Source organism: Scyliorhinus torazame, chromosome 8, assembly GCF_047496885.1.
Source record: "Scyliorhinus torazame isolate Kashiwa2021f chromosome 8, sScyTor2.1, whole genome shotgun sequence".
Lineage (NCBI taxonomy): Eukaryota > Metazoa > Chordata > Chondrichthyes > Carcharhiniformes > Scyliorhinidae > Scyliorhinus > Scyliorhinus torazame.
In genome coordinates, this window is record NC_092714.1 from 95,621,488 (window position 1) to 95,640,820 (window position 19,333).

At 44.6% G+C, this 19,333-nt stretch overlaps 1 protein-coding gene across 3 annotated transcripts in view; it reads left to right on the forward strand.

The window, feature by feature from the left end:
* LOC140427999 (zinc finger X-chromosomal protein-like) overlaps positions 1-17,862 on the forward strand; it is a 58,993-nt gene extending 41,131 nt beyond the window's left edge. For all 3 annotated transcript variants that reach the window (XM_072513938.1, XM_072513939.1, XM_072513940.1), the window contains exons 7-9: positions 3,540-3,677; positions 5,398-5,538; positions 14,026-17,862. In XM_072513938.1, coding sequence (XP_072370039.1) covers positions 3,540-3,677; positions 5,398-5,538; positions 14,026-15,221 — 1,475 coding nt within the window. In that variant the 3' untranslated portion in view covers positions 15,222-17,862. The remainder of the gene's footprint in view (positions 1-3,539; positions 3,678-5,397; positions 5,539-14,025) is intronic.
* Positions 17,863-19,333: the final 1,471 nt, after the last annotated feature.

Consider the following 19,333-nt stretch of genomic DNA (forward strand, 5'->3'; position numbering starts at 1 on the left):
ACCCTCTCCGACGGGTACTGGAGGGCCCCCCCAGAGCGGTCCAGGCACCTGAAGTGCATCTTCAGCAGCCAAAAGCACCTCTTGACCACACTCCTGGTCGCTGCATGGGCATCGTTGTGGCGGCGCTTCGTGTCGGTCTGTGGCCTCCGAATAGGCGTCATCAGCCACGACCGCAACGGATAACCCCTGTCGCCCAGCAACCAGCCCCGCAGGCGGTGGGGGGGTGCCCCTCAAACATGGTGGGGATGAACGATTGGGTGAGTATAAAGGAGTCATGCACACTGCCAGGGGTACCTGGCGCAAACGTGCAGGATCGTCATCCTGTGGTCACAGACCACCTGCACGTTCATTGAATATGTACCCTTCCTGTTCAGGCACATGACCCTTTCCTCCGACGTGGGCTGCATGGCGATGTGCACTCCATCGATCGCCCCCTGGATCATGAGTATCCGGGCATCCTGGTGGGCGCGGTCCACAGTGAACTGTATGTACCGGTCCGCGATGTCGTACAGCGGGTGGGTGACGGCCCGGATGCACCTGTGCACCGATGGCTGGGAGATGCCAGACAGGTCCCCACTAAGTGACTGGAATGATCCGGTTGCAAAGAAGTTAAAGGCGACTGTCACCTTGGCAGCCACCGGGAGGGCATGTCCACCCCCGGTCCCATGTGGTGCCAGGTGTGCCATCAGGTGGTAGATTTGGGCGATGGTCTCCCGGCTCAGCCGGAGTCTCCTGCACGCCCTGTCCGGGAGGTCCTCGAAGGACACGCGGGGCTGGTACACACGTTGTCGCATCAGATGCCTCCGTGGCCGTGGCACACCCTCCTCCTCCTCCTCGCCATCCTCCTGCTGTAGCTCCCGCACGGCGTGGTGCCCTCCTGCGCCTGGGCAGCTCGCATGTGCCCCACTGCAGGCCGCTGCTCTACAACAGGCTCCGCCACCTCCCTGTCACACCCGTGCTCCAGCTTCCACTGGGCCTCATGCAGGACAGCAGCCCCCGCCACGGCGGCCAACAAAGCTGGAAGATGGCTAAACATTGTACTATCTGTAGGGGGTGGGAGTAGACAGGGTTTCAGCATTGGTATACACCCCTACACAACCAGGTGTCATGGGCTACACGGCTGCCCCGGTTGCCAGCATGTGCCCCACCCCTGCCCCCTCGGTGCCCTGTGACCTCTCGGCCGTCCCCTCTGCCAGGGCCACCATCTGGTGGCAGTGCCCGCACCGGGGGGGCTCCCGTGTGTGCCGCCCTGGACATACCCGCTGGCGGGTGCCAGCAGTTTGGTGGGTGGGGGGGGGGTGCGGGTGTCTGGCACACGTCAGGACGGCCGGGCCGCCTGCGCCGCAAAGTGAGCAAGTTGGGTGGACAGCCGCGTGTCCGCCGTCATTGGGCATGGCCGTTGGATCCGCATTGCCATGGCCGCCCGCAGCCTTTGTCGCCTCCACCGCTCCTTCCCCACGCCCGGATGTGTGGCCCCCAGCCCCCAACACACTCGGGTGTGTGGGCCACCCCCCACCCACACCGCCGGATGTTTGGGCCCCCTCCCCCAACACCCCCAGATGTGTGCTCCCCCGCAGACACGGCCATGCCGCTCCCCCTCACAGGCTCCCCACCCCCAACGGCGTCAGCCCCCCCCCCCCCCCGGCCCGCTCCACGCCGTCACCCACGTACTCCAACAGCGTGAGTCAGCACGACTGACTCACGCTGCTTTATACCATGTTAGAACAGCGCCGGCGTGACGATCCCTGCTCCAGCAGAGAATCGCCGCTGGAACCGTTTTCAGCGATTCTTCGGGCAGCCGTTTTGCCACGCATCGGAGAATAGCGATTCGCGGCGGGAGGTCGGAGAATTCCGCCCATGCTCTGGGAACCCGGGTTGAAATCCTGCCACGGCAGATGGTGACATTTGCATTAAATATACATCTGGAATTAGGGGCGAAATTCTCCCCAAACGGCGCGATGTCCGCCGACTGGCGCCCAAAACGGCGCCAATCAGACGGGCATCGCGCCGCCCCAAAGGTGCGGAATGCTCCGCATCTTTGGGGGCTGAGCCCCAACATTGAGGGGCTAGGCCGGCACCGGAGGGATTTCCACCCCGCCAGCTGGCGGAAACGGCCGCCAGCTGGCGCGGAAATGACATGTCGGGGCGCGCATGCGCGGGAGCGTCAGCGGCCGCTGATAGTTTCCCGCGCATGCGCAGTGGGGAGAGTCTCTTCCGCCTCCGCCATGGTGGAGACCGTGGCGGAGGCGGAAGGGAAAGAGTGCCCCCACGGCACAGGCCCGCCCGCGGATCGGTGGGCCCCGATCGCGGGCCAGGCCACCGTGGGGGCACCCCCCGGGGCCAGCTCGCCCCGCGTCCCCCCCAGGACCCCGGAGCCCGCCCACGCCGCTTTGTCCCGCCGGTAAATAGGTACTCTAATTTACGCCGGTGGGACAAGCAATTTATTGGCGGGACTTCGGCCCATCGAGCGGGGGGGCGCCAACCGGCGCGGCCCGATTCCCGCCCCCGCCCAATCTCCGGTACCGGAGACTTCGGCAACCGGCGCGGGCGGGATTCACGGCGGCCAACGGCCATTCTCCGACCCGCTGGGGGGTCGGAGAATGACGCCCTAGAAGTGTAAAGGTAACCATGAAAGCATTGTCAATTGTTGTAAAAACCCATCTGGTTCACTAATGTCCTTTCGAGAAAAAAATGTGTCATCCATCCCTGGCCTGGCCTACATGTGACTACAGATCCACAGCAATGTGGTTGACTCTTAAATACTCTCCGGGATGGGCAATAAATGCTGGCCCAGGCAGCGACACCCACATCCTATGTACTAACAAAAAAATACTCAGTAGTATGAGTAGAACTGCTCCTTAATTGTCATAAACAGTCCCATAAAATATTGAGTTCGGCAAAAGTAAGTGTTGTGAAAGGAAAAAAGAAAATCTACATGTGAACAAGTTTAAATATGTTAACTGTTGTTAAATATTAGTGGCACCCCTGACCAATGAGAATGAATGGTAAAATTGGCTGAACGTTTTGATTGTAGATCATGTATGTGGCTATACCATGGATGAGAGAAAAAGACTAAATTGGCATTCGCTGAGGCTATTTTTATCTCGTTCATTAAAATCATTTTTCTTAGTTGCTGTAAACCAGCAAAACTTAATCAGAGATCACAGAATCCTTGGCTTAAAAATATGGCTACTCACCTTTTCTTTGAAGGCTCCATCGATTATAGACCAATGTTATGCCACAAGTCAAATTCAAAGACTAAAACCAAACTGGCTGCTGGAACATCATAGTCTTTCTGTTTGGAATTGCAATAATGCTGATCAGCTTGTTCAGAATGTTAGTTCCACTGAGTCTTAATGGCACAAACAATTTGAAAATGCGAACCTTTTTGAGGTATGTTTATCTGCACAATTTTCTAGTTTCAAGAGAATTGTATGCAAATTGTCCTGAAAGATTTTCCTTTTATATTTGGTAGTTAATTTGTAGGAATTGAGAGAGATTTTCTGTCACTCCTCATGCCAGTTTGTTGGTTTTCACAGGTTGTACTGATATTGCAGATGAAGTTTACATGGAAGTCATCGTAGGGGAAGATGATGCAACAGTAGGTCATGATCAACAAATTGAAGACACAGACATTAGCAAAACATTTGTGCCTGTAGCTTGGGCTACTGCATATGGTAAATATTTTAAAAATTCATTAAGATTTCTATAACTAATTTCAAAAATATAGTTGGATTATTATCAGTGTTATTGTAAACACCTGATTCTGATTGAAAATTGGGGGCAGCGGGAATCTGAGAATCGGGACTCGGCCGCCATTTTAAAACATTCGCAGAGTATTCCCGAATGCTCAAATACAGCTTTGTTTCTCTCTATATAAATGCTGCCTGAGCTGCTGAGTATTTCTTGCATTTTCTGCTTTTATTACATAAGTTTGGGTCAGATCTTTTAGCAGTATTGCAATCGTAAGGCAATGCCAGGCCCGCTTGCAGAAGAGTCTATGTGAGCTATTCACAGAGCAACATAATCATGGAGTTTCAGGACATTGTATTTCTCTCACATGGAAATAATATCATGGGGGGGGGGGGGGGGGGGGGGGGGGAGGAGGGAACTGCGTGCGTGAGGGTTAATAGGAGTAACGGTGGTGCATAGGGCATAACTGATGAGGTTGAGCTCACTTTCTGAGGGGGTATAGGACATTTGCGATAGGTGTGGGCGGGGCCCGGCAACCATGTACATATGCTCTGATCCTGTACGAAGTTGGAAGTTTTGGGGTTCTTTCTTTAGCACCATGTGGATGATCTTGGACTTGGAGCCCAGTTCCCTGAGGGCCATATTTGGGGTAGCAGAGCTGCAGGCCAGGGCAAATTGATTGCCCTCAGGTGTATTCTGTTGGGGTGGAAGGCAGCTTCTCTGCCCTGTGCCTCAGTGTGGGGGAGATGATGGAGTTTCTGTAACTTGAGAAGGTTAAGTTCACCTTGAGGGGTGCTGTTGAGGGGTTCTATAAGAGCATTGGTCACCGTCAGCCGTTAAAGGCAGGTGAGGAGGGGGGTTATTTTCTGAGTCATATGTTGGTAATGTGGGGAGCAGGGGCACTTCTGTTATCTTTTCTTTTTTTTTTAAATTGAGAGTACCCAATTTTTTTTTCTTCCAATTAAGGGGCAATTTAGCCTGGCCAACCCAATTAACCTGCACATCTTTTGGTTGTGGGGGTGAGACCCACGCAGACACGGAGAGAATGTTCAAACTCCACACAGATAGCGACCCCGGGCCGGGACCGAACCTGGGTCCTCAGTACTGTAGGCAGCAATATATCAGCTTTTTAACTGCAAAGGTCTATTTAAATTTTTTTGTAGTATTGTCAACATGGGGAACAGTATAGGGACCATTTAAATTGTGCTTGTGGCGAAATTATTAATTTCAGGGAGATAATCTGATGGAAGCTCTAAAATTACCAAAGTATTTCAGCTTCTTTGTCCATTTACCATTTTATGCTTCCTTATTAGTATATTGTTGTTAATGTAATGATTATTTTAGTTATATTAGTTAAGTAACCAAATACAAACTGGAGAATGCATTGTTTTTGGACTTTACGTAAGGCGTTAGCTAAATGTTGAAACAGTAGATGAGACTCAATTTGACAATAGTTCCGGATCTATATTGATTGTGTGTTTAATTAATACAACTATTTAAACAAAGGATAGCACATATCTAGACTGCAGTGCCTAAATGTAATGAATTATGAGGTCGTTTTATTGTCTTTTTTTTATTTTTATATATATATATATATATATAGTAATATGAAAATACATTAATTGCATTTTTCAAATAAATTGGAGTATCCACATAAAATATGCAACTGAATACGAGAAACAGATTACCATATTTTATCCTCAGGCAATAGTTCTGATACTGTAGAGAACAAGAATGGAACTGCCAGCCACCTTCTACAAGCAGATGGAACAACTGAGCTTAACAGACTGGCAAAACCAAAGTCAAGGAAAAGGAGGAGACTTGAAAGTAGACAGTATCAGACAGGTACATAATTTTCCTTATTAATGCACGGTCAGCATTCGTAATGGAGGAACATTTTTACGATGCCATTTAATAACTGGCAACCTTAAACGTGGCAAAATTGACTACATTTCCTGTTTCCATATTTGCAGAGATTTCCTGCAATTGTCTGTTGATACCTTTCTAATATTCAGTCGATCAAGAGCCACCACTCACAAAGAGTAATACTGGAATAGTTGGTCATTTTTTTGTAATATAAAAAAGCCTTCCTCAATCCTTGTAAGAAAGTAACTGATCTACACTTGGCACCTCCTCTGGCAGTGTGACCAAGAACTTGGTATTGGCTGATCACCAACTGAAATGTCTGTGTCCTGCTGCTTTATGCTGCACTGTGTTTCTGCAACAGCTTGCTGCAAACCTACATACATGTTTAAGAGACTTCTACTGTTGGCCCTGAAGTTAGATTAGACACAACCAGAATTTGCACTATGGAAATTTTCTTTATCAGTCAGTCACTGTACCTGTTGCCATAACGCCCCCACCCCCTAGCTACTTACCAAAATATTGGTCTGCTGCCACACTACATTGAACACACTCAAACTCATCTAATGTTGGAAGCCAAAACAGTCAAGCCTGCTTAATACTTGTTTTGGAGACTGCCTGAAAGCAATATGTGTTTCCTACCAGAAGATACTGCTCCCTTGCATCTCCTTTTGCTACTTAAATGCTCTTGTAGGTAAGGTCACTTTAGATGGCATCCTCCAAGGTAGTCAAATTCTTCTAATTTTTGCCCTATTGTCATATTGGCTGCCTTATTGCAGTAATGTAGTCTGGACATGGTTAATTGAAAGAGGGTTTGAAACAATGACAGGAACATGTACCAATGGGGTGGCATGGTGGCTGAGTGGTTAGCACTGCTGCCTCATGGCGCCGAGGAACCGGGTTCAATCCCGGCCCTGGGTCATTGTCTGAGGAGTTTGCACATTCTCCCCGTGTCTGCATGGGTCTCGCCCCCACAAGCCAAAGATGCGCAGCGTAAGTGGATTGGCCATGCTAAATTGCACTTTAATTGGAAAAAATTTTTAAAAAGGAACCTGTACCAAGACTGCAGCCGTCGCGGTTGCTAGTAAGTGAAAATACGAGGCAGCAATAGTGCTATATGTTTTTGTGAAGCCCTTTTGAAGATGCGTGTCATTACTTATTTTACAAATTATAGCTGAAATATATATATATGTATATGCATGATCAGCAATGGAAAAATGTAGTCATAGAACATAGATAGAACATTACAGCGCAGTACAGGCACTTCGGCCCTCAATGTTGCGCCGACCTGTGAAACCACTCTAAAGCCCATCTACACTATTCCCTTATCGTCCATATGTCTATCCAATGACCATTTGAATGCCCTTAGTGTTAGCGAGTCCACTACTGTTGCAGGCAGGACATTCCACGCCCTTACTACTCTCTGAGTAAAGAACCTACTCTGACATCTGTCCTATATCTATCTCCCCTCAATTTAAAGCTATGTCCCCTCGTGCTAGACATCGCCATCCAAGGACGAAGGCTCTTACTGTCCACCCTATCCAATCCTCTGATCATCTTGTATGCCTCAATTAAGTCACCTCTTAACCTTCTCTCTAACGAAAACAGCCTCAAGTCCCTCAGCCTTTCCTCATTAGATCTTCCCTCCGTACCAGGCAACATTCTGGTAAATCTCTTCTGCACCCTTTCCAATGCTTCCACATCCTTCCTATAATGCGGCGACCAGAATTGCACGCAATACTCCAAATGCGGCCGCACCAGAGTTTTGTACAGCTGCAACATGACCTCATGGCTCCGAAACTCAATCCCTCTACCAATAAAAGCTAACACACCGTACGCCTTCTTAACAACCCTCTCAACCTGGGTGGCAACTTTCAGGGATCTATGTACATTGCTCATCCACACTGCCAAGAATCTTACCATTAGCCCAGTACTCTGTCTTCCTGTTATTCCTTCCAAAATGAATCACCTCACATTTTTCTGCATTAAACTCCATTTGCCATCTCTCAGCCCAGCGCTGCAACTTATCTATGTCCCTCTGTAACTTGTAACATCCGTACGCACTGTCCACAACTCCACTGACTTTAGTATCATCTGCAAATTTACTCACCCATCCTTCTACGCCCTCCTCCAGGTCATTTATAAAAATGACAAACAGCAGTGGTCCCAAAACAGATCCTTGTGGTCCACCACTAGTAACTGGACTCCAGTCTGAACATTTCCCATCAACCACCACCCTTTGTCTTCTTCCAGCTAGCCAATTTCTGATCCAAACTGCTAAATCACCCTGAATCCCATGCCTCCGTATTCTCTGCAGTAGCCTACCGTGGGGAACCTTATCAAATGCTTTACTGAAATCCATATACACCACATCAATTGCTTTACCCTCATCCACCTGTTTGGTCACCTTCTCAAAGAACTCAATAAGGGTTGTGAAGCACGACTTACCCTTCACAAAGCCGTGTTGACTATCTCTAATCAAATTATTCCTTTCCAGATGATTATACATCCTATCTCTTATAAACCTTTCCAAGATTTTGCCCACAACAGAAGTAAGGCTCACTGGTCTATAGTTACCGGGGTTGTCTCTACTCCCCTACTTGAACAAGGGGACAACATTTGCTATCCTCCAGTCTTCTGACACTATTCCTGTAGAAAAAGATGACTTAAAGATTAAAGCCAAAGGCTCAGCAATCTCCTCCCTAGCTTCCCAGAGAATCCTAAGATAAATCCCATCCAGCCCAGGGGACTTATCTATTTTCACACTTTCCAGAATTGCTAACAGCACCTCCTTATGAACCTCAAGCCCTTCTAGTCTAATAGCCTGAATCTCCGTATTCTCCTCGACAACATTGTCTTTTTCCTGTGTGAATACTGACAAAAAATATTCATTTAGCACCTCTCCTATCTCCTCGGACTCCAAGCACAACTTCCTACTACTGTCCTTGACTGGCCCTACTCTTACCCTAGTCATTCGTTTATTCCTGACATATCTATCAAAAGCTTTAGGGTTATCCTTGATCCTACCTGCCAATGACTTCTCATGTCCCCTCCTGGCTCTTCTTGGCTCTCTCTTTAGGTCCTTCCTAGCTAACTTGTAACTCTCGAGCACCCTAACTGAACCGTCATGTCTCATCTTTACATAAGCCTCCTTCTTCCTCTTGACAAGTGTTTTGGCTGCTTTAGAAAACCACGGTTCCCTTGCTCGACCACTTCCTCCCTGCCTGACAGGTACATACGCAGTAGCTGTTCCTTTAACAAGCACCACATTTCCATTGTGCCCATCCCCTGCAGTTTTCCTCTCCATCCGATGCATCCTAAGTCTTGCCTCATCGCATCATAATTGCCTTTCCCCCAGATATAACTCTTGCCCTGCGTATATACCTATCCCTTTCCATCACTAAAGTAAACGTAATCGAATTGTGGTCACTATCACCAAAGTGCTCACCTACCTCCAAATCTTAACACCTGTCCTGGTTTATCTATCCCTCAAACTATGAGTCTCCAATGACTAATGCTCTACTCCCCTCCCCCCTTCCCTTCTGAGCAACAGGGACAGACTTTGTGCCAGAGACCTGTACCCCATGGCTTACCCCTGGTAAGTCGCCCCCCCCCCCCCCCAACAGTATCCGAAGCGGTATACTTGTTACTAAGGGGAACGACCACAGGGGATCCCTGTACTGATTGCTTCCTCTCAGCCCCTCTCACCGTCCCCCATCTATCTTTATTCTTCGGAGTAACTACATCCCTAAAGCTTCTATCTATGACCACCTCTGCCTTCCGAATGATCCAAAGTTCACCCAGTTCCCAACGCGGTTTCTGAGGAGTTGGAGATGGGTGCACTTCCCACAGATGAAATCAGCAGGGACACTGACAGCGTCCCTCACCTCAAACATTCTGCAGGAGGAACATTGCACTACCTTCCCTGCCATCCCCTCTAGATAAAAAAAGAAAACGAAAGAAAGAGCTTACCTGTTATTCACTCCCCTTCTCAGCAAGCACTCACTCAGCAACCTCTGCGCCCCTGAGGGAAAATAAAAGAAAAACTACTTGCCAGTCACCAGCCAATCCCTTACCTGCAGGCCGTGACGTCACGGTTCAACTTCTTTCTACTTCTACCTGCCCTCGAGCCTTCCTCTTGATCTTTACAGCGGTTGGTCTTTTTTGGTTAGAGGAGGGGGTAGGGAGGGAAACACTGAAGAAGTGTTTCAGGTTTAATTGTCACTTGACAACAGCTCCTCCACAAACCACCTTCAAGTTAGGGTGAGCACAACGGCGTATGCAAATTTCCCCGCAACAGCCAATCAGCAGCTCCGCTCTACTGCCCTCTGCTGGATGCCTGTCTTCACTTGAACAGCTAGGTTCTCTTGCTCAGGTACACCTTCAAGTTAGGATGACCACAATGCACGTATGCAAATTTCCCCTGCAACAGCCAATCAGCAGCTCTGCTCTACTGCCCTCTGCTGGATGTTTGTCTTCACTTGAACAGCTAGGTTCTCTTGCTCAAGTACACCTTCAAGTTAGGATGACCACAATGCGCGTATGCAAATTTCCCCCACAACAGCCAATCAGCACCTCTGCTCTCCTGCCCTCTGCTGGATGCTTGTCTTCACTTGAACAGCTAGGGTCTCTTGCTCAGGTACACCTTCAAGTTAGGGTGAGCACAACGGTGTATGCAAATTTCCCCACAACAGCCAATCAGCATCTCCGCTCTACTGCCCTCTGCTGGATGCTGTCATGTGAGAGCTTTTGGCATGGCTCAAGTTGTCTTGTGAGAAAAGATTGAACAGGTTCGGCCAATACTCCTTGGAGTTTGGAAGAATGAAAAGTGACCTTATTGAAACATGTAAAATTCTGAGGGGGCTTGATAGGGTAGATGCTAAGAGGATGTTTCCTCTCATGGAGGAATCTAGAACAGGGGGCACAGTTTCAAAATAAAGGGTCATCCATTTAAAACTGAGATTAGGAGGTATTTCTTTTCTGAGGGTTGTTTGTCTGTGGAATTCTCTTTGTTCAAGGCTGAGTTAGACATATTTTTTATTGACAAGGTCTGAGGGCCAGGCAGGAAAGTGGAGTTGAAGCCACAATTAAATCAGCCAAGATTCTATGGAATGGTGAAGCATGCTCAGTGGGTCAAATAGCCTACTCCTCTTAAATATTATGATCCTAGTAACACTTGGGCAGATATATGTTGGGCAGGCACCTCGTAAATGTAACAGTTGCATAAGTTTATGCTGCCTGTTCCCAGATCTTGTAGGTAGTGCTATGAAGCCTGTCAGACATGCTGTCTGGCTGAGCTTTGAGGTGGATACTTCTAAATGGATACTTCTAAATGGCCAACATGGTAACTCTCCTTGCACCCATGTTGTGCAAGTGTACCTCCAGAATACCAGCCATCAAACAGTGAGTTAGGTGCTCTGTAACTCCTTCACTAGTCCACTGACGGTTTCCCCCCCATGTTTATTGTACCAGTCACTGGATATTCAGTGATGTGCCATACAAGAAGTGATTCCACATGTAGATTGAGGATTGGTTATCAAACAGAAACAAAAATCAACAATACCCAGTAATTTTCAGGTTGACAGGCTATAAGTACAAGGTTACCACAAGGATCAGTGCTTGGTCCTCAGCTATTTCCAATTTAGATCAGTAACTTAGATGAGCAGATCAAGTGTAATATGTCCAAGTTTACGAATGATGCAAAGTTGGGTTGGAAAGTACATTGAGAGGAAAATGCAAAGGAACATAGCAGGGTAATTGGCAACAACCTGCCAGATGAAACATAATGTCGGGAAATGTGAAGTTATCCACCTTGGATGGAAAAAAAGAAAAGCAGAATATTTTTTAAATGTTGAACGACTGAGAAATGTTGATATTCCGAAGGACCTGGGTGTCCTTGTTCATGAATCACTAAGTTAACATGCAAGTGCATCAGACAAGCAGGAAAGCAAATGGTATGGTGGCCTTTATTATAAAGGGATTGGAGTATAAGAGTAAACAAGTCTTACTACAATTATATAGAGAATTGGGGAGGCCCCTCCTCGAGTATATTGTACAGTTTTGGTCTCCTTACCTAAGCAAAAATATACTTGCCTTATAGGGAGTGTAATAAAAGTTCACAGGGCTGATTCCGACGATTTTAGGAATTCTCTATCGCAGAAAGCCATGGATGTCAGATCATTGAGTATGTTTGTGTATTCAGGAAGGAGAATGATAAATCTTTGGACATCAAGGGACTTGAACCCAACAACTCTGCTTTTGCCTAAAATTGCTGTTAGCTTGAAGTACAGCTCAAATGTCTATCCTTTTCAAAAATGAATTTTCCTTGAAAATGGCCAGCTGTCTGTGTTCTTTCAACTGTTCGCTTTGAGGGTTGCCAGCCTGCAACTTTTTTGCCACCCCGATCCCCAGATAGGTTTTAATTTCAGTTGCAATATGGTCAATGACTTTATTTGTTTTGTAAATTTAAAGTATCCAATTATTTTTTTTTCCAATTAAGGGGCAATTTGGCGTGGGCAGTCCACTTACTCTGCACAGTTTTGGGTTGTGGGGGTGAGACCCATGCAGACACGAGGAGAATGTGCAAACTCCACACGGACAGTGACCCGGGGCCGGGATCAAACCTGGGTCCTCAGCGCCGTGAGGCAGCAGTGCTAACCACTGCACCACTGTGCTGCCCTGGTCAATGACTTTATTGTAATTAGGCTAACTCTGGAACCTTCTACAGGAACACGTCTCTTCTAATCTAGTAGAACGTAACCTTTTTCCGTCTACCACCAGGCGCTAAAGAGTGAATTGGACATTTTGAATTCTCCCTTTGTGTACCCGAACAGGCGCCGGAGTGTGGTGACTAGGGAATTTTCACAGTAATGTCATTGCAGTGAAAATGTAAGCCTATTTGTGACCCTAATAATGATTATTATTAGTTTAAGCTGTCATGTGCTCATTTCTTTTAAACCTCCACTCCCAGTTCCTCTTCTGGTGGGCCACTGGCTTACACTGGTTTCAAAGGCCTTAGGTGCTCTCCGGAGGCTCACTCGGCCAATCTTTCTTACTATGCGAACACAAACAATAATTGTCGACAGGCTGGTCCTCGGAATATGCATAACATATCTATCTAACCCTGCCAGCCCTGTCATCCACTTTACAGCAGAGATCACTGGATTGCAATTAGGAATGGGATTCATTATTTTCTTTGTCTCGCTCCCTATCTGAAGAATATTAAGGCCAACTGTAACACCTTTGCTGCCAATCTGGCTTACGTCAGCTAACCACAAACTACATTGATCAAGATTGTATAGCGCTGTGCTGCTTAAGCAATTGAAATATGAGGGAGGGGCTACCTTAGAGTATTTCTCAACACAACAGCTTCCCTTTCAGCTCCTGGGGGCTAGAGAAGGATGGGAATTTTATTTTGAGTGGGTGTTTTAATTTGGTTTATTGCATTTGGGAATGAGAAGGTTGCAAACCAAGCCTCTGTATGCTGTCATTTAAAGTTTACATAAAATGTAACATCTTAGCTGGATGTGGGCCGACGCCCTGGGCAGGGTGAACTCCTCCTCATCATGTGCCAGGCTCAGCTTAATTCAGTTTAAGGTGGTGCATCGGGCGCATATAACGGCGGCAAGAATGAGTACTTTTTGGGGTGGAGGCTAGGTGCCCGAGATGTGCAGGGAGTCCGGCAAACCATGCCCGTATGTTTTGGGCATGCCAGGCGCTTAAAGAATTCTGGCAGGGGTTTGCGAGGGTGGTCTAGGATTTTGGACACTCGGGTGAAGGCAAGTCCAACAGTAGCGATATTTGGGATGTCGGAGGATCCGGGAGTGCAGGAAGCGAAAGAGGCCGAGGTACTGGCCTTTGCCTCCCTGGTAGCCCAGAGACGGATCTTGTTAATGTGGAGGGACTCGAAACCCCCGAGTGTGGAGACCTGGGTTAGCGATATGGCGGGGTTCCTCAGCCTGGAGCGAATAAAGTTTGCTTTGAGAGGGTCCTTGATGGGGTTCTCCCGGCGGTGGCAACCTTTCCTTGACTTTCTAGGGGAGCAGTAATTGTCAGCTGCAGCAACATCCTGGGGGAGGTGGGGGTGGGCGGGGGGGAGAACTGTTGATATAATGTAGGTTTTATATGAAGACAACACCCACCTTGTTCTGTTTAATAATTTTTGTTTATTTTAATTATTATTTGTACTTCTATCTTTGTTGTGTAAAAACATTGGTTGGAAAAGCTTTAATAAAACATTTTTTAAAAAAAATGTAATATCTTAAGATTGCCGCCAGGATGGCACGAATTAAAATGTAATTACAGAAAATTGTGAACTTTCTGTCAGGAAGCTTCGGGGAAACACATTGCCATGAAATTCTAGTTTTTGTTCTTGAAAACTTGTAAGTTAATAAAACCATGCAAAGTAATGGCCGCATAATATATATCTTAGAGCTGAACACTGACCATTTTTTCTTTATTCGTTTCAAGCAATCATCATAGGGCCTGATGGACATCCTATAACTGTTTATCCATGTATGATCTGTGGGAAGAAATTTAAGTCCAGGGGCTTCCTGAAGAGACACATGAAAAATCATCCTGAGCAACTTACTAAGAAAAAGTACCAGTGTACTGACTGTGATTACACTACCAACAAAAAAAACAGTTTACACAACCACCTGGAGAGCCACATGCTCATGAACAAAGTGGAGAAGACCTATGAGTGCGATGAATGTGGCAAGGGGTTTTCTCATCCAGGAGCACTGGTTTCTCATAAGTTGGTTCATCGCGAAAAGGGAGCCACGAAGATGCACAAATGCAAATTTTGCGAATATGAGACTGCGGAGCAAGGGCTTCTGAATCGTCATCTCTTGGCCGTGCACAGCAAAAATTTCCCTCATATATGTGTGGAATGTGGCAAGGGATTTCGCCATCCATCAGAGCTGAGGAAGCACATGCGAACCCACACTGGAGAGAAACCGTATCAGTGCCAGTACTGTGACTACAAATCGGCTGATGCTTCAAACCTGAAAACCCACATGAAGACAAAGCACAGCAAGGATCTGCCATTCAAATGTGAGCATTGTTTGATGACATTCACAGATGCCAAAGAACTGCAGAAACATGCCATCATGCATCAGGGACACAAGACCCACCAGTGCACACATTGCGATCACAGAAGTTCCAACTCCAGTGATTTGAAGCGCCATATTATTTCAGTCCATACCAAGGACTACCCCCACAAGTGCGAGGTATGTGACAAGGGTTTTCATCGACCCTCAGAGCTTAAGAAACACATGTCAACTCACAAGGGTAAAAAACTACACCAGTGTCGGCACTGTGACTTTAAAATTGCAGACCCTTTTGTTCTTAGTCGTCATATTCTTTCAGTTCACACCAAGGATCTGCCATTCAGATGTAAACGTTGTAAAAAGGGCTTTCGGCAACAGGTTGAGCTTAAGAAGCACATGAAGACCCACAGTGGCAAAAAGGTTTATCAGTGTGAGTACTGTGAGTATAGCACTACAGATGCTTCAGGCTTTAAACGACACGTTATTTCGATTCACACAAAGGACTATCCGCATCGTTGTGATTACTGCAAGAAAGGCTTCCGGAGGCCTTCAGAAAAGAACCAGCATATCTCTCGGCATCATAAGGATGCTGTTTTGGTCGAGGGGTTACCATGAACTATCTTCAAGTTAGGAAGCAGCTGCTTCAAGTACATCCATTGTATGATAAATAATATTTGTGTACATTCATTGTTATGTACATTGTTCAAGACTTAGAAGTTAAGTTCACTCTGATAATTGAACTAACTTTTCCCCTCTCCTTCGTATTGTGTCATAGATTGGAGATCTTGCCTAAATTGAAAAGTTATATGTCCTCTGACTTAGAAATCCATTAAATGGACATTTTTGCAACGTGGTGTCAGCTCTTAAGAGATGAATGTAATAAACTAGTTGCAACCAATCAGCTACAGTTTTTGGTCCCTGCCATTATATAATTACTGGACCCAAAATTAGCTATTTTCTACAAGTACAATTTAGCTTCGGATTAATTATTGATGGCAAATGTGGTCCTTTATTAGTTTGTATCATTGCTCGGTTTTGTTGAAGTGCTACAGTTCATGTGCTTGCCTGCTTACTGGCTGAAATCCATGTTATCAGCACATCCTTCTGTATTTTGAAATTTCATTTGGTGTTTAGGCTGTAGTTGTGTTTTTCCACTCAAGTTTCTGATGCTGCAGTGTATTATGGTAATAGTATGTTTTCAGTCCTTATCTGGATTTACATTTTTATTACAATTTCACCTTTTCAAGAATAGAAAAAAAACCTCAACTGACGTGTGTTATCCTTGAGACTAAAGGCCTTTGCCTAACTCCATTTTACCTGTTTTTTCAGACGTGCTTCATTCCTCTGTGTCAAGTGTGATCTAGCAATGCATTGTCCTGGCAGAAATCTCTCAGCTAATTGAGTTTTCCATATATTGTGTAAAAAAAAAGACATGCCCATGTTTTTACAAGTGTACACATTTTTCCAGAATTATATTTTGCCAATGTCTTTATCTTGTAAAAATAAAACAAATAGCGCTATATGTTTTTTAAAAAAAAGTTCTGTGCTTAATCTTAAATTAGCAGTTTAAAGTAAAAATATGTACGTATTAGCAATACCTGTTCTGCATGAGCTGCAAAATCTATATTTTAAAACAAATAACTCCAGATATGGCTTATCCTGCTTCACACGATGTACCTCCATCTGACCATAAATGAAGGGACAGGAGGCGTGCGAAAAAAATCTGGTGTTTTCTCCCTAACTAAATCTTTATAACACAAATATAAAATAAAAAGGATGCTACTTTGATAAACCATTAGTCGGTAAAATACAACCTGAAGTAATCTTCTGAAGCAATCTTCAAATACAGTTTATTCACCTGATAAAATTGGAAGGTTAAAACAAATGAGAAAATTGCAGTATATTTCAGGTTTGTATATTTTTTGAGCTTCAAGAAAGTGTCCCACTTCTATTTTCTACAGAATTCTGCAAGAATTGAAATGTAACAAGTTGGCCTCTGATGCATATTAGCAACACATAAATTGAAATAAACATCAAATGGAAGAGCTGCAACTTATGATATAACTGACAAAATTCTTAATTCCTCTACAAAACAGTAGACATCTTTGGCTGAAAATGGGGGAACAGACATGATTTAAAAGAAAATGTGATATGAGACAACATTCCATTGCTGTAAAAGATGTTTTGGAAGTACAGGAATTAACCATAATCAAAATTCTTCAGAAACCAGTCATCAAATTTAAAGCAGCATATTTATTCTTGAGCAAGTTTCTTTTAATCAGTAAATTTGTTTGAAATCATTCCAGAATACTTTGGTCTGTGAGAATTGCAATTTTTGAAAACTTTACCACTGCAATTTAACTCCTCCCTTCCTTACTGTAATAAACACAATGTAAACCTTGCTGTTTATTAATTTGGAACATGCTTGAAAAAACAGATTTTGCATTGCACTGAAGTCGCACCTACGTAGCAGTTAGGTAAATGTTCTATTGTTTCATTTGGCTATCTTCATTCCTTTCTTTTTAAATTAATGTGAGCCTAATATTGCAGCAATCTCCAGTTTTTCTGTTTTGTGCTTTGCAAAAAAGATTCATCAGCGCCATTATAGCCATTGCACCTGGATGAAATTAGTTGTATTATTGTCTCGTCAGAAACATATTTGGCATTAAATTTGCTATTCTGAAATTAGGAACTTTTAAAGAAGAAAATACTTTTCTAACTGTGCACTGGCAACAGATGCTGTGCTATTGATCGAGCTTGAGCACTCCTCATTGTACTTGTCATGCCAGAGGCTATGGTGCAGACCATGTTCAGAACTGCCTGGTGCTGCTCCAATTTATTAAGACTTTCAGAGGATAATGAAAAAATGATGAATGTGGGGCAATAAGAGAAAATGTATATGTTTTTAAAAATTATTTAAAAAGTGAAAGACAAACTGTATTAAAACTGTTAATAGTTGCTTATTGTGTAGACATAATTACACACTATGAAAAATAATTTTAGCTGTTAAACAATCAAATTGTTTAATGGATTTGATCAGTTTTTGGGGCAGTCGAAGGACATTTTTGAATGGGTGCAGAATTTTTTTACTGGGATAAAATGTAAAGTGTTTGACAAAATGCCAGCTGATTTGAGAAGGAAGTTTGATGTCCCTGTGCCTGTAAACAAAACCATCCTCTGTGACATTATTGTACTTAACAGTGTGCTTCATATAATCTGTAAACAAATAAAATTCAGATTATTTTCCTTTGTATTATTTACTGAATTTTCCCCAGTTTTTTGTAAGTACATTTGGTGCTCGCTGTTAGTAATGAATACATTTCTGTATAGTTTTCAACAGTAATAAATCTTTGGGATTATATAACAATTACATTTTTACAATAAATATATGCAGGTGACGAGTGTGTATCCGTGGTCGGCTACCACAGTGTCCTTGTACATTTTGGACTTGAATTTCACTGCTGCAGCCAGGATGAAGATATTGGAGGACAATCAAGGTCTTTTTTTTTTTAGTAATTGCAAATAAACATTTACTGAAGAGATTGAAACTCCTTAAACAGGAAATGTGAAAAAGGCAGATCATGCAATTATTACACCGGAGAAGATAATGTACAGTGCCTTCCACCATCTAATGTAGTGTGACATGGATTAGCAGCATGATGGTCTGCACTGTAGTTCCTTACATGACTAATAGTTGATTCAGCTGACATCAGTAGTGGATTTGGAGGAGGTAGTTGCCTCTACCTCTTTTTGCCTTAGTAGTTATACTAATGCACTTGGATTACTCTGGCACGGCAAAAAGCAGCAGGAGAAAAGAAACTAGAAATAAATTTGTGGTGGACAACATAAGCTTTCATTCTTGTATCAAAATACAGCTAAATAGATGCTGGACTGTCACTCATTTAATCATCTAGATTACCAGGTGGGACAGAAAACAATTCAGAAATAAAACTTGAAAAAGTGTGCAAAATCACTTCTACACTCGGGTGATAAGCTTACCGGCTGTTTCCTCAAAAGGACTGCAAATGTTTTGTTTCGGATCCTCCACGAGCCAAAGATAATTATCCAAGAACAGTAAATCCCAGCAGATCTTTTACTCAACACAGGCACTCGCATGTAATTTAGCACCACCATCATCTTGAAAATGCAGCCATAATGTTGTAATTCAAAGCCCATCAATTTGCCCAGGATGGGTAACACCAGTCGAAAATAGTGCTTGTTTAGTTATTTATTTCCAATTAAGGGTCAATTTAGCGTGGCCAATCCCACCTACCCCGGAGATCTTTGGGTTGTGAGGGTGAGACCCACGCAGACACGGGATAAAATTGTGTTTATGATCAGAGGATAGAGTCCCTTCCCAAAATAAACCACTTTCCAGCTTAATTAAAGTCTCTCACTTCGAGTGGTAGACCCACGTGCATGTGCCCAACAGCCTGAAGTCAGCCACTGGGGAGATGAGTAGATGGATGATTAAACCAGTATAACACAATAGCTAGGCTGGTTATTTCTCAGTAATCTTCGTCTATCTCATAGCTCAGATTGGAGGTTTTGATGCATATATGCTATTTTGATCTATTATCACCTTAAATTTCCTTAAGGAGCTCAAAAGAATTCCTAGTACCTGTTTCCTCCTGGAGATCAATATCCCTTCCATGTCTGACAATTCTCATCGTCAGCTCGCTCCATGGCATTTCTCCACCGTACCTTAATATTTCATCCTGCCTTAT